Raw genomic sequence first — 13,398 nt, 5'->3', positions numbered from 1 at the left:
AGTGACTGATCTTGTATAAGTTCATAAGTAAGATTATCATGAATCTTGGACATCATGATGGGTAGAGTGCTGTTCCTTGAGATAATTGGATATTGAGCACGTAATTAATAGAATTACGGATTGTGGAAATATTTTGCTGCGGAAGCAAATAAATCTCTCTTGTAAATTGTCCTAAGCTCAAGCTTTGTGTATATTGGTTTCTTTTCAATAGGTCTATATATGCTGGTTAGAACCAAATTGTCTCTTGAATTCCCATCTCCCTTCATTTTCTTTTATTATTACAGTTGTTTGGCTAGTCAATTCTAGAAAATCTTTGTCATCCAACTAATTTGTGTTCTTTGTGTTAGTGGAAATGTGTTTCTTCTGGTCACGAGTCTCATAGGTTGTTCGGAAACATGTGGAAATAAGTTGTTTGTTTAGTTATTTTACATTTGTTGGTCTTAGTTCACCGAATTGTGATGTTTTAAGAATCAATGATGTTAGATGTGCTTAATCTAGGAGGAGTTAAACAACCATTAGGCGGTCTTTATTTACCAAAATAGCGAAAACATCCAGGTTTGTGTACCTGTTATTTTCAACCAATTAATGATAAGATTAAGACAATTAACGAATTTAAACTTGATGATACAATTTGAATAGTTATCGTGCATTTTAAAGATTAAAGTTAAAAGTATATGTTCGTGTACATTTTAGTATTCTCGTTAATATTATTGTATCTAGGGATTAGGGATGGTATATTATTGTCAAAAACCGTCGCTATATTAATCGACGGTTTTTTTAAAAAACCGTCGTTTAATGAAGCGACGGTTTGTATAAACACTGCCATAAAATTCACAAATAAACTATTACGCAAAAATTAAAATCATGTATTAAATTTTCTGTAAAAAAAAAACTTTAAAACCTGATATGCGCGAGATATGCAGTTCCACGTAACGCTGGAAGATCGTACCGACTAGCAAATCTATGAAATAAATACGAAAAAATGTCAGTACAAAATATAAAACCGAAACTTCGAAAAATTTATAGAGTTTCGCTACTACCAGAGGTGGGCGAAACTTCAAAAACCGTCGAAAGATATTTAACCGTCGCCAATAGCGACAGCTTTTCCAAAAACCGTCGCCGATATGCATAACCGTCGCTTTTCGCGACGGTTCAGAAAAAACCGTCGTTAATAGCGACGGTTGTGGACAACTGTCGATATTGGCGACGGGCATCAAAAACTGTCGCTATGAGCGACGGCTCCAAAAACCGTCGTCGTTTATTGCGACGAGCTTGTATTATACCGTCTCACATGGCGACAGGTACAAACCCGTCGCCTAATATGGCAGCGACGGGCTTCAATGGGTAAAAAACCCGTCGCACAACTTTGCGACGGTTTAGTCAAACCGTCGCAATATTAGCGACGGTTTAGTCAAACCGTCGCAATATTAGCGACAGTTTATTAAAAACTGTCACTGCACCGTCGCAATTTGAAACGACAGTTTATCAAAAACTGTCGCTACAAATAGCGACGGTTGAACGATGAACCCTTGCTAAAAAGCCGACTGTTGAATAGGAAAACCGTCTCCTATAATAGCGACGGATGGAGTAAACCTTCGCTAATTCATATCCGTTTTTTGTAGTTATAGTGACCGAAAATTACGGTATAAACAAAATTCATACCGATATTGTACCGAAATTTCGGTAACAGTACAACTAACATATATCGATTAGAACCGAAAGTTGTACGTATGTATAATCCGGATTCAATCACAATCTATACGCATTCGAACCAAATCAACACTTCGTACCTTCCAGAAGAAATTCTATCTTTCAAGATGTTGAATGCGTGTTATCCTCGTACTACTTTTACCACTGCTTCATGTCCGTGGGCAAGAGAAAATCTTATTTTGGGTTAGCATGATAATCACTTGAAGGACAGAAAGTGATTAGGTTATGTAGTTGTGTTGAGGTTTAAACCACATTGAAAATTCCATTTAATTTACACAAGACAAACATGGCAAATTATCTCTTAAGAGGAGGAGCATCTGTACGCAAAATTTCTTAACATCTTCGTACCTTCTAAGATGCAAAAGCCATCTTTGCATGAAATATTGCATTTGCTGCATGAAAATTAAGGATCAAATCCTAAAGAAAATGGCCGGACACAGAGTGTCGCAACAATTTTGCTTTACCAAAATAACATTGGAATGAAAAAGTCGCTCACTGAAAAAATGTTTTCATCCATGGCTAGTACTATTGGTTAATCATCGACGAATCAACCGAACTTTTTGACATAAATGAATTTTATCAAACTAGTTCTGTCTACCTTATCAGTGTGCACACTTCTTCACTAGCCTTATCTTCTCTTTAATTTAATATTTGTTTGTGCTTGAGCATTCCAGTGCATCTAGTTTAGCATGAATGAAATCCCGAAGGTGCCATCTCCCCTTAATTTTTTCTTATATGTTGTTTACTTAATTCTGGCGAATCTTAGTCGTGCAACATGCATGGTTCGTCGTCGTGTCTGCGAAATGGCATGATAGAGGTGATCTGGAGGAGTGCATCACATTGTGTTGTAACGAAACAGATATAAACTATTACTGCAAACCGTGAAACAACGCAATACATAACATATATAAATAAATGAACAAAAATCCCCAACCACTGTGGTATGATTTGGGACAACGATTGATAACTGGAATGGAGTTGAAACCTAACATGAAGAGGAAATGTATGCTCCAGATCACAAACGAAATCTAAAAAGTCGACATACTAGACATAATAAATTCATCAGGGATCCCTTCCGTGCATGGCACACTTCTTGGCCTATTGTATATTAATGAAATTCCAGCAATGAAATCCAATCATGTGATGAAAATTCTAGTGGATGGTGGCGGAGTCGATATGAATGGGATGTAAGGGATAAAGCTAGTGGGAATGGAATACAATGGAGGCAAAGTGTGTTGGTCCCACATGCGGAATTTGAGATAATAAATCCCGAAAATAAAGAATAAACTGGACACCGAGATTTACGTGAAAAACCCCTAAAAATTATTAGGGTAAAAACCATGGGCAAGATGAAAAGAATTCCACTATAATATTTTGTGGTGTACAACTCACTCACTGTGTTTCCAAAGAGAACACACACTCTCTTAATACAGGAGAACAAAACACCTCACAAATATTATAGAACTAAGCACTCAAATGCTTATAAGATGAGAGAAAACTCGAAGAAGGGATGATTTCAGAATGAAGGGGAGATCTCTATTTATAGAGCCTCCTGTCAGTGTGAAGACGCGTATAAAACGCGTCTTCTGAAATTTCCACAAAATTCTGGAATTTTGTGCGGCCCACGTTTTTCTTTCACAATTCATTGAATGCAATGTTGGACAAATCTCCCGACATGCATTAATGCTCCTGCCTACATTTCTCCCACTTGGAGATTTGAATGAGAATCAAACACATCTCCACACATCTTTTCAATCTTGCCATTCCCTGCTGCTTACGTTTCTGCTAGGCCACTTGAAAATCTACATCACTCAAACTTATCAGTGTTCACTGGTTTGGTCAGAAAATCAGCTATGTTTTCTTTTGTATGGATTTTCTGCATATCCTACGCTTCCTTCTTCTACTACTTCCCGTACAAAGTGAAATAGCACTCCAATGTGTTTAGTCCTGGAATGAAAGGCTGGATTCCTTGCGATGTGCAAGGCACTCTGACTATCACAAAACAAAGGAACATTATCTTGTTTGTGCCCGATCTCCTCCAATAACCTTTTAATCCATATTGCCTTCTTGCAAGCTTGAGTAGCTGCCATATTCTGCTTCTGTTGTAGATAACGCCACAACTGTCTGCTGTTTTGAAACCCAGCTTACTGCTCCCCCTGCAAGTGTAAACACATAACAGTAGTAGATTTTCTCTTATCAGAATCACCTACATAATCTGAATCGACATAGCCCCTGAGTGTAAAATCCGATCCTCTGTAACATAATGCAGCATTCGAGATACCCTTAATGTATCTAAGGATCCTCTTAACAGTGCTCCAATGCTCTCTTTCAGGATTCGCCATATACCGACTAACTGCTCCCACTGCTTGAGCAACGTCCGGTCTTGTACAGATTATAGCGAACATCAAACTTCCCACTGCTGATGCATATGGTACTCGAGACATCTCCATCCTCTCTGCTTCACTGCTAGGACACATCTCGGAGGATAACTTGAAGTTAACAAGAAAAGGGGTCGAAATTGGCTTACTATCTTGCATGTTGAAGCGTTGCAAGACTTTCTTCAAATAATTTCTCTGTGAAAGCCAAATCTTTCTGTTACTTCTATCTCGGTGAACTTGCATCCCTAGAATCTGTGTGCTGGTCCCAAGTCCTTCATATCAAATTTCCTAGCCAACTGTGCCTTCAATCCTTGGACCTGATCTTTGTTGGGGCCTGCTACCAACATGTCGTCCACATACAACACAGCAAAATGATATAATCATCACTAGACCTCTTGAAATACGTACAAGGGTCCGCACTTAATCTATTGTATCCAAGGCTCATGATATAGGAATCAAATCTCTTGTACCAATACCTCGGCGCCTGTTTGAGACCGTACAGAGATTTGTTCAACCTGCAAACCAAGTTCTCTTTGCCTTTTTCCGCAAAACCTTCTGGCTGGAGCATATAGATTTCTTCTTCAAGATCTCCATGAAGAAATGCTGTTTTCCACATCTAGCTGTTCTAAATGTAGGTCAAACACTGCACACAATGCCAACACTACTCTGACTGTTGTGAGTCGAACCACATGAGAAAATATCTCATTGAATTCAATGCCTTCTTTCTGAGCATATCCTTTTACCACAAATCTAGCACGATACCGCTCCACTTGGTTATTGCCATCACGCTTGATCTTATAGACCCATCTGTTTCCAATGGCTTTCCTCCCTCGTGGTAGTGTAACAAGATCCCAAGTTTTATTTCTGTCTAATGCCTCCAACTATTCTTGCATTGCTATCATCCACAAGGATACATCCGAGCTTTGAGGAGCCTCGTGGAAACTCGATGGCTCACCATCCTCTGATAATAGACAATATGCAATATTGCTTTCAGTGACATAATCTGAAAGCCAACCTGGTGGGTCTTCTGTCTCGAGTTGACTGCCTCACATTGGAAACCTCAGACTCAACATGTTCTTGTTCTTCGTGCTCTGGTACCTGCTTCACAAGAAACTTGACCTTCGTCCGTCTTATTTTCCACCTGAAAAATAGTAGTTTCTGAATTCGGTGTGCCTTTGTCTCCCTTTACTTTATCTTCCTCGAAGATAACATCCCTGCTGATGACAAGCTTGTGAACAGTTGGATCCCACAAGCGAAACCCCTTTACTCCATCAGCATAACCCAGAAGATACATTTTCTGGATTTCGAATCCAACTTTGATCTTTCTTGCTCATTGTACAGGACGTACACAGGACTTTCAAATGTATGCAAATGAGAATAATCTGTCGGCTTCCCAGTCCACATCTCCATCGGAGTCTTCAGATCAATCGTCACTGAAGGAGAACGATTGATAATATAACAAGCGGTTTGACTGCTTCTGCCCAAAATGACTTTTCTAGACCTGCAGTCCTCAACATAGCTCTTGTTCTTTCCAACAAGGTCCTGTTCATCCGCTCCGCCACTCCATTCTGTTGAGGTGTGTAAGCCGTCGTGAATTGCCTTTGATGCCCTCATGTTGACAATATGCATCAAATTCGTCACTGGTATATTCTCCTCCATTGTCAGTCCTTAGACACTTGATTTTCTTTTCAGAATCAAGTTCAAACCCGCGCTTTGAAATCTTTGAAGATCTGGAAAACATCTGATTTCTTCTTGATTGGATACACCCAACATCTTCTAGAGAAATCATCAATGAACGAGACAAAGTATCTCGCTCCTCCTAGGGATACAACTGGTGCTTGCCAAACATCTGAATGAATCAGCTTCAATATGATTTTGCTCCTAACAGTAGAAGTGCCAAACTTTAATCTGTGTTGTTTACTGGTAACACAGTGCTCACAAAAGGGTAATGACACTTTTGTAAGTCCCGGCAGCAGCTTCCGTTCTGAGAGAATTTTCAACTCTCGTTCTGACATATGCCCGAGCTTTCTATGCCATAACACTGTTAATTCTTCTCCTGAACCAATTAATGCAACAGCTAGTTCTGCCTCTTTGTGTGTTTCTCCCAAAAGTACATACAGATTTGCAGCAACTTTTTCCGCCTTCATAACCACAAGCGCGCCCTTCACAATTTTCATGATCCCGTTCTCGATACGAGTTTTGCACCCGATGTCATCCAATTGCCCCAAGGACAAAAGATTTTTCGTCAGTCCTTTCACATGTCGTACCTCCTGTATGGTGCGAATGGTGCCGTCAAACATTTTAATTTTGATAGTACCGACCCCAACGATTTCCAAGGCATGATCATTTCTCATGAATACAGATCCTCCTGAGACTGGTTCATAATGATCAAACCATTCTCTCCGAGACGTCATGTACCACGTCGCACCTGAATCCATAATCCACGTGTCACAAAATTTCCTTGAGAGCTTTTATCGATACTCGTACACTCTTTCTAGAAGTGCCCTTTACCGCCACATTTAAAACAGTAAATATTTTTCTTCTTACTTCTTGACTTTGATCTACCTCGTCTTTGGCTCCCACTGGAGTCACGGTCCATAAATCTTCCTCTTATCATCGGTAAAGCCTCTGCCTGCTTCGAAGTTACCAACCTATCTTCCTTATTCTTGCGCTGACTTTCTTCTCCGAGAACCACAGTTAAGACATCGTCGAATCTTAGAAAGCCCATAAGAATATTGTTGGTAATGTTGATGATAAGTTGATCGTATGAATCTGGTAAACTTTGAAGTAGAAGCTCCGCACGTTCATTTTTCCCTATTTTATGCCCCATGGAAGTAAGTTGGGCAAATAAGTATTTAGTGTATTGATATGGTCGGTCATTGATGAGGATTCCGCCATCCGAAGAGTATAAAGCCTTCTCTTTAGGAAAATCATGTTGTGTAGCGACTTGATCTCGTACATATTTGTCAGAGTATCCCAGATAACTTTGGCTGTTTTTATCTCAGAGATACTTGACAAAACTTCGTCAGCTATAACCAAGTGTAAATTGGCAACAGCATTATCGTTCATCTCGTTCCAGTTTCCATCATCTGTAATATCCACCGGTCTATCTCCAATAGCCGCCAGCAATTTTCATTTCTTAAAACTGCTTGTATCTTTATTTTCCATAGCATAAAATTGCTTCCATTGAACTTTGCTATCTCGTACCTTCCTGCCATTATGTCTACAGCAATTTAGTAGACTAAACAAAATAATCCCGCCTTAAATAAAAAATCTCAAAAAATCTTTTCTGATGTGAAAGATCAGTCTAGGCTGCAACCACAGAGCATACTCAGAATTTTAAGAAATTTTAAACCAAGGCTCTGATACCACTTGTTGGTCCCACATGCGGAATTTGAGATAATAAATCCCGAAAATAAAGAATAAACTGGACACCGAGATTTACGTGGAAAACCCCTAAAAATTATTAGGGTAAAAACCACGGGCAAGATGAAAAGAATTCCACTATAATATTTTGTGGTGTACAACTCATTCACTGTGTTTCCAAAGAGAACACACACTCTCTTAATACAGGAGAACAAAACACCTCACAAATATTATAGAACTAAGCACTTAAATGCTTATAAGATGAGAGAAAACTGAAGAAGGGATGATTTCAGAATGAATGGGGGAGCTCTATTTATAGAGCCTCCTGTCAGTGTGAAGACGCGTATAAAACGCGTCTTCTGAAATTTCCACGAAATTTCATTTTGTGCAGCCCACGTTTTTCTTTCAATGAATGCAATGTTGGACAAATCTCCCGACATGCATTAATGCTCCTGCCTACAAAGTGGATTTAGGTACACCGGGGATAGATGGAATAGCTGGAATGGTGGGGATTGATGCGGTAGGTGGCACACTTGGTTTCGACAGTGCGGATGGAATAGTTGGGTTCGTAGAAACTGATGGCATTGGTGGCAAGCTTGGTTTTTGCAATGCCGCGAGGATAGTTGGGTTGGTAGGCATAGATGGTAATGGTGGCAACTGGCAATGTTGACGGAATTCTGGGCAACCCCCGGTCCAGATTGCAACAGATGACGTGAAGCGTCACATTTTTCGCTGTTGTGTGTGATGAATGTCATCACGGAAAGAACCATGAGACAGGTGTAAATGGTTCTGGCCATGATATATTTCGCTTCGAATTTGAAATAGGTTATGGAAAATTATCGAAACTTGGGATTTGGATTTGATGATGGATAACAAGTGGGATTTTGGCTGTCTACATCTTGATCTTGTCCGGAAAAATCAACTTCATGTGTAAAAGTCGTACGCATTCTCACATGATCAAAATCGCTTTCATACAAAATAAGTTGGTTGTATGCATTTATTCGAAAAATCACTCGATCCCAACAGCACGTAGATGCCCAGCTCAATCAAATTCAGACCACCTTGATAGCCTGTTGCAAGAAATTCTTGATCATATACGTTATCAAAAAAGAGGAAGTAGTAAAGGAGAAGAAGAGGTGGCAGCGATTAGATATGTTTTATTTTTTGCTTTTTAGGTGTATTAGGATGTAAGGACCTCTGCTAATTATATGTAAAGCCAAAGTCTTTTAGGTGTATTAGGATGTAAGGACCCGTGCTTTTTAGGTATATACTATTAAAGTTGAATGACTTATAGCAATTAAGTTTGGTGTCTTGATGTGTTTTTTGATAAATAAAAAATACTCTATTTCATATTACAAAAACATTCTATATTTATATAACAAAAATCATAAAAACCTATTTAATAAATATGTATCTTATCTTATCTTATCTATAATTTTTTAATTTAAAAATAATAATATCAGCACAAAATAAAATTTATCATCAATAACATTTTTAAAAGTTTTTATTTATTTTAGACAAAAAGTATTTGTTTAAAAAAAATACGTACGTATGCATCACATGCATAGAACTCTTAAGTATATTAATAAGATTAAGAAGTATAGAGTAATTAACTTATTTATAATTTATCTATAATTACAATATTTTATCTACTTTTAAAAATTTTGAAATTACTAAATATTCTTTTACGTGTATCTAAAGTGTTGAATAATTAATTCATAGTATATTTGTAATTTATCAAAAGTTACCATATCTGATCTATTTTTTAATAAATCATATAATTTAATCATTATTTAAACTTTTGAATATTTATTTCATTATTTAATGTCATATACTTTTTTTTTAAATAATAATCGCAAAAAATATGCATTAGAAATCATTAGTAAGATCAAAATAATGATATCGATGTTAGCGCAAGAATTTAGCTTTATCGAGAAAATAATTGTTAAAGAAAATTCAGTTTAATTTTGACTTTTATCATTAACACTCGTTAGGGCTTAAATTTTGGCAAATAAGATGTTTCCTTATTATGTTTACAATAATAAAAGGAAATATTTTTAATTTAAAATAATAGAAGGAAAACCGATATTTAGTTTTTTCAACGAATTTGGTGAGTATCTATGTGTGTGTGTGTATATATATATAGAATTTTGAAATATAATATAAATACACAAAAAGATGTTTAAATTTGGAATTTAAAGATTCGCCCGAAGAACGAGCTTTGATGGAACTCGAAGCTTATCATAGAATTTGCATCATGGATGATATGTCTAGCGATTTCGATCGTCTCGAGCACGCTCGCAGAACCGCCGAAGCTACCTACGCAAAATTTCCCCTCGATGCTGATGTGAGGACGCATACAAAACAATCTATGTTCTTCTAAATATGTATTCTAACTTTTTTTTTTTTGCTTGATGGGTTCAGAATTTGACTAGATGGGGCAGGGTGTTACTGGAGTTAGCGCAGTTTCACAGATGCCCGGAGTGCAAGAAGATGGTTCTAGGTTCAAAGTTCTTTTTTTTTTATGATTTTAAACCTGTGTGTGTTTTTACGTTAGAAACGAACTTATTTATGTAATCAAACTTTATTTATTTAACGGTTTTGCAGATGATGCTATATCCAAGTTAGAGGAGGCACTGGAGGTTGACCGAAGAAAGCATGACGCTCTTTGGGCCCTTGGGAATGGATATACATCTAAGGCAGCTCAATACTATGAGCAAGCAGCGCAACTGGTATATTCTACTGCATTAGAATTTTTTGTTGTGCATTAGTTTCCTGCTTAAGACGGCATTGTGGCTGCAGGAACCATCGAACGAACTTTATAAGAAATCTTCAGAAGTGGCAGCAAAGGTACAATCTTAATTTCAATGCAACTGCCTTCAAGGGTGTGTGCTTTGGGGATTCGATGTTTTATGGATTCTTGAATCTTATGATTGGAATATTTGTTTGTTACTCCTCTCGGGCTGCGTCAATTCATTTTATGAATTGCTCGATTTTGTTATTTATGTAAATCGTATTTTTCTGTTCAATAATATGCCCTTTTAATATGTTAATATCATTTACAAATATGCAATAATTATGATGTTTTCTTCATCTATGCTGATGTATGCATATGTATCGTGATCTCTGTTCCTAATAAGGTTCCTGAGTTGCATTTGGAGTTCCACAAGCATGGTTTCTCTCAGCAGGCTCTGGGACCAGACCCTTCTGCACCTACAAGTACAAAGGTAAACATCACACTGCATTCCAATGTTTGACGTATCTTCTCCTTTTGTTTTGGAATTTTAGTGAGAAAAACAAATTAATAACCCCATGGCAGAGGCTCATCTGTTCGTTCATCAGAATGAATACTTGTTCCTGTGCTCAAGATTGTTTGTCTATTGTGTTCATTGAAGAGATCCCCCCTATATCTTATAACTCTAGTTATGAAAGATAATCAAGTTGTTTTATTCATCACCAATAAGCCCTCTTTGTACATTTAAAACATAGTAGATGGACTCCATAAAACGAAACTAGATAAGACCAATCCGCAACAATCAAAGATAAACCAAATCCCTAAAATTCAAACATAACAGAAGCAGTACTACTTGACACTGAGACTTCTTGTTGGTCTCCTTAAACTTCCCATGTGTGTGTGCCTTGTAGACTATATCTTTATGGGGTGAACCTCCCAAGAACATCAAATCCCACACAAAACAACATCAGTTTAGCTTTTGGTTGTGTTGTTGTTGCTTTGACTACTTATTTTGTGCTTCATATTTCATTTCTTTTGTTTTTAAATTAAAACGTGATTTCTTTTCATCAGCAGCAGACAAAAAGGGCTAAAACTAGTGATCTCGTGTACCATATTTTCTAATGGCAATACATATATATGCATTCAGCATTTTCTTGCCGAATTTTAAATCCTTTTCTTCAAATTTTATGTAATATCATCAATTGTTCAGTTATTATTTTGTTGCGTTTTTTGTTTGTTTGTTTGTTTTAAGAGCTTAATTTTGTCAATTTTTTGTTGAATTAGTGGGACAGAGTAGAATTTTTTTGTTGAACTCAGCAACATTCATTTCTTCTGCATAACTACACAGGGGTCCCCCGACCGTTACATTTACCGTTGCTGCAAGAGTTGTGCGAGGAAGAGGCAAACCATATCTTCCTCAAGAAATGGTTTTCGAATTTCTTTCTCATCTTCCGGCTCAGGTCTTACTTGATGTGATGATGCATGTTTCCAATGATTGGAACCTTGTCGTCCATTCCCGAGCTTTCACCCAGCACCATCTTCGGAATTCAACTAGTGGAATCCTAATCCAGGAATGGATGTCGCCCTACAATGCGATTTATGTGGAAATGCGAAGGGGTTGTCTGGAGATATCTAAGCTTGACTACATGTTTAAAGATGTAGCGCGGACTAGCTGTAACGGTTTAGTATTGCTCCCTGATCCCGTAGAGCATCCTCCTATTCTTCATGTTGTTAATCCCTTAACAAAGCAGCAGACCGTTCTTCCTCGATATTTGCATGATACAAAAGACCATGTAGTTTTTGGTTTAGCATTTGTTGAAGCTTCCATGGAGTATAAAGTGGTATGTGTGTATCCTGAAGAATCCTTTTGTCTGAGGACGCATATTTATGTGCTAACTGTTGGAGTCGATAAAGCTTGGAGAAGCATTGACATAAAACAATTACTTCACAGAAATGAGAGAGATGGTGTCCATTGTGGTCCGTTGGTTACTGGAGGCTATGTAAGCTGGATAGGGGAAAGTTTTGTTTTGACGTTGAATGTTGAGACTGAAGCCGTTTGCCGTTTCCTTGCTCCTCAATTGTCAGGTAAAATCGGAAAATTTTTGGCGATGGGAAGTAAGCTATCCTTTGTTTCTCGGAACCGCAAGTGTATGAGGGATGTTTGGGAAATGAATCCCAAAACTGGGGAAGTAACTATGATTCTTAGATTTGATTTGAAACCAGTGAGACGTAGATTTGCGGACTCGTTCAAGGTCAAGGATATGAGATCAGTAGTTCCCATTTGTTGGTTAGTCGTTAGGGAGGTGTTGCTCTACTCTCATGGGTTCGCCACGAGGCATTACGTAGCTTATAATGTTAAAACAGGAGAGATTCAGTCGATTGAGCTGGGCAGCTGTGCAAAAAAGCACCATTTTGAAGCCCATGTGAACAGCTTGGTCTCGTTGGAAGGATTTTAAGACCCTGACATGGAATTTTAAATGGGTAATTAATTTTAATGTCAGTGTGAATGAATTGTTATTTGATGGACTTGTTATCCTCGATTCATACATAAAACACATTCAAGTGACGTAACATCAAAAGCCATTTTTCTTTTTAAAAATAACAACACACCAAATGTATTACAAAAAAGAAGCCATTTTATTTTATTGCTTATGAAGTACTAAGACAAGAAGCTGGATGGATTCTTCCATCAGTCATTCTCAGCAACACACATAAGGATCAGCAATGGAAACTGATGACACAATTGTGCCTTTAGAACCTGCCCCAGCTTCCCAACTGGAAGTTTTAAATGTAAAATCTTGAGTCATAAAAGCGCTGTCCAGGATCCGAGCAACACGGGCAAAGATTTGGATAACTCGACCTCTCCATGACAAAAAAGTTTTCAAAAAATGTTATCACCTAATAGGACTTCAATAATAACACTAATTACCAATAATTTGTTTAGATATCACTTATCAGCCGTCAACATCAAAGCATCATTGCAACTAAATTTCCAGTGCTTCCTCATTAATATACAGGGACGTGATAAATGTGAACTAAAACAGAACTAAAATTTTCATATGCTGAAGCCACAAAACGCTCTTCGAAAAGACCAAACCTAAGTCACATGTTATTCTAGATAAAGCAAATTTTAAGCAAAGGGACGTAAGACCCTAACACCGATGCTTTCAGGCCAGAAAAACTTATTCCTCAAAATACTCTATAAAGTAT

At 37.6% G+C, this 13,398-nt stretch overlaps 1 protein-coding gene across 1 annotated transcript; it reads left to right on the top strand.

The window, feature by feature from the left end:
* Window positions 1–9,663: 9,663 nt before the first annotated feature.
* Window positions 9,664–11,659, top strand: LOC142542745 (mitochondrial import receptor subunit TOM20-like). The gene is made up of 6 exons (XM_075649558.1): window positions 9,664–9,801; window positions 9,879–9,957; window positions 10,062–10,186; window positions 10,257–10,304; window positions 10,595–10,681; window positions 11,537–11,659. The coding sequence occupies exons 1-6, from the start codon at window positions 9,679–9,681 to the stop codon at window positions 11,657–11,659; spliced, it is 585 nt and encodes a 194-aa protein (XP_075505673.1). The 5' UTR covers window positions 9,664–9,678.
* Window positions 11,660–13,398: the final 1,739 nt, after the last annotated feature.

This window comes from Primulina tabacum, chromosome 1, assembly GCF_025594145.1.
Source record: "Primulina tabacum isolate GXHZ01 chromosome 1, ASM2559414v2, whole genome shotgun sequence".
In the NCBI taxonomy this organism is placed as follows: Eukaryota; Viridiplantae; Streptophyta; class Magnoliopsida; order Lamiales; family Gesneriaceae; genus Primulina; species Primulina tabacum.
The sequence above is the reverse complement of the archived record's forward strand: the minus strand, read 5'-3'. Positions and strand labels throughout refer to the sequence as shown.

Bases quoted from the DNA above. Each gene is read 5' to 3' on its own strand.
- LOC142542745 (XM_075649558.1), top strand. From the start codon at position 9,679: ATGGAACTCGAAGCTTATCATAGAATTTGCATCATGGATGATATGTCT. The intron at 9,802-9,878 runs GTGAGGACGCAT...TGATGGGTTCAG, and splicing joins AATTTCCCCTCGATGCTGAT to AATTTGACTAGATGGGGCAG. The intron at 9,958-10,061 runs GTTCAAAGTTCT...ACGGTTTTGCAG, and splicing joins GTGCAAGAAGATGGTTCTAG to ATGATGCTATATCCAAGTTA.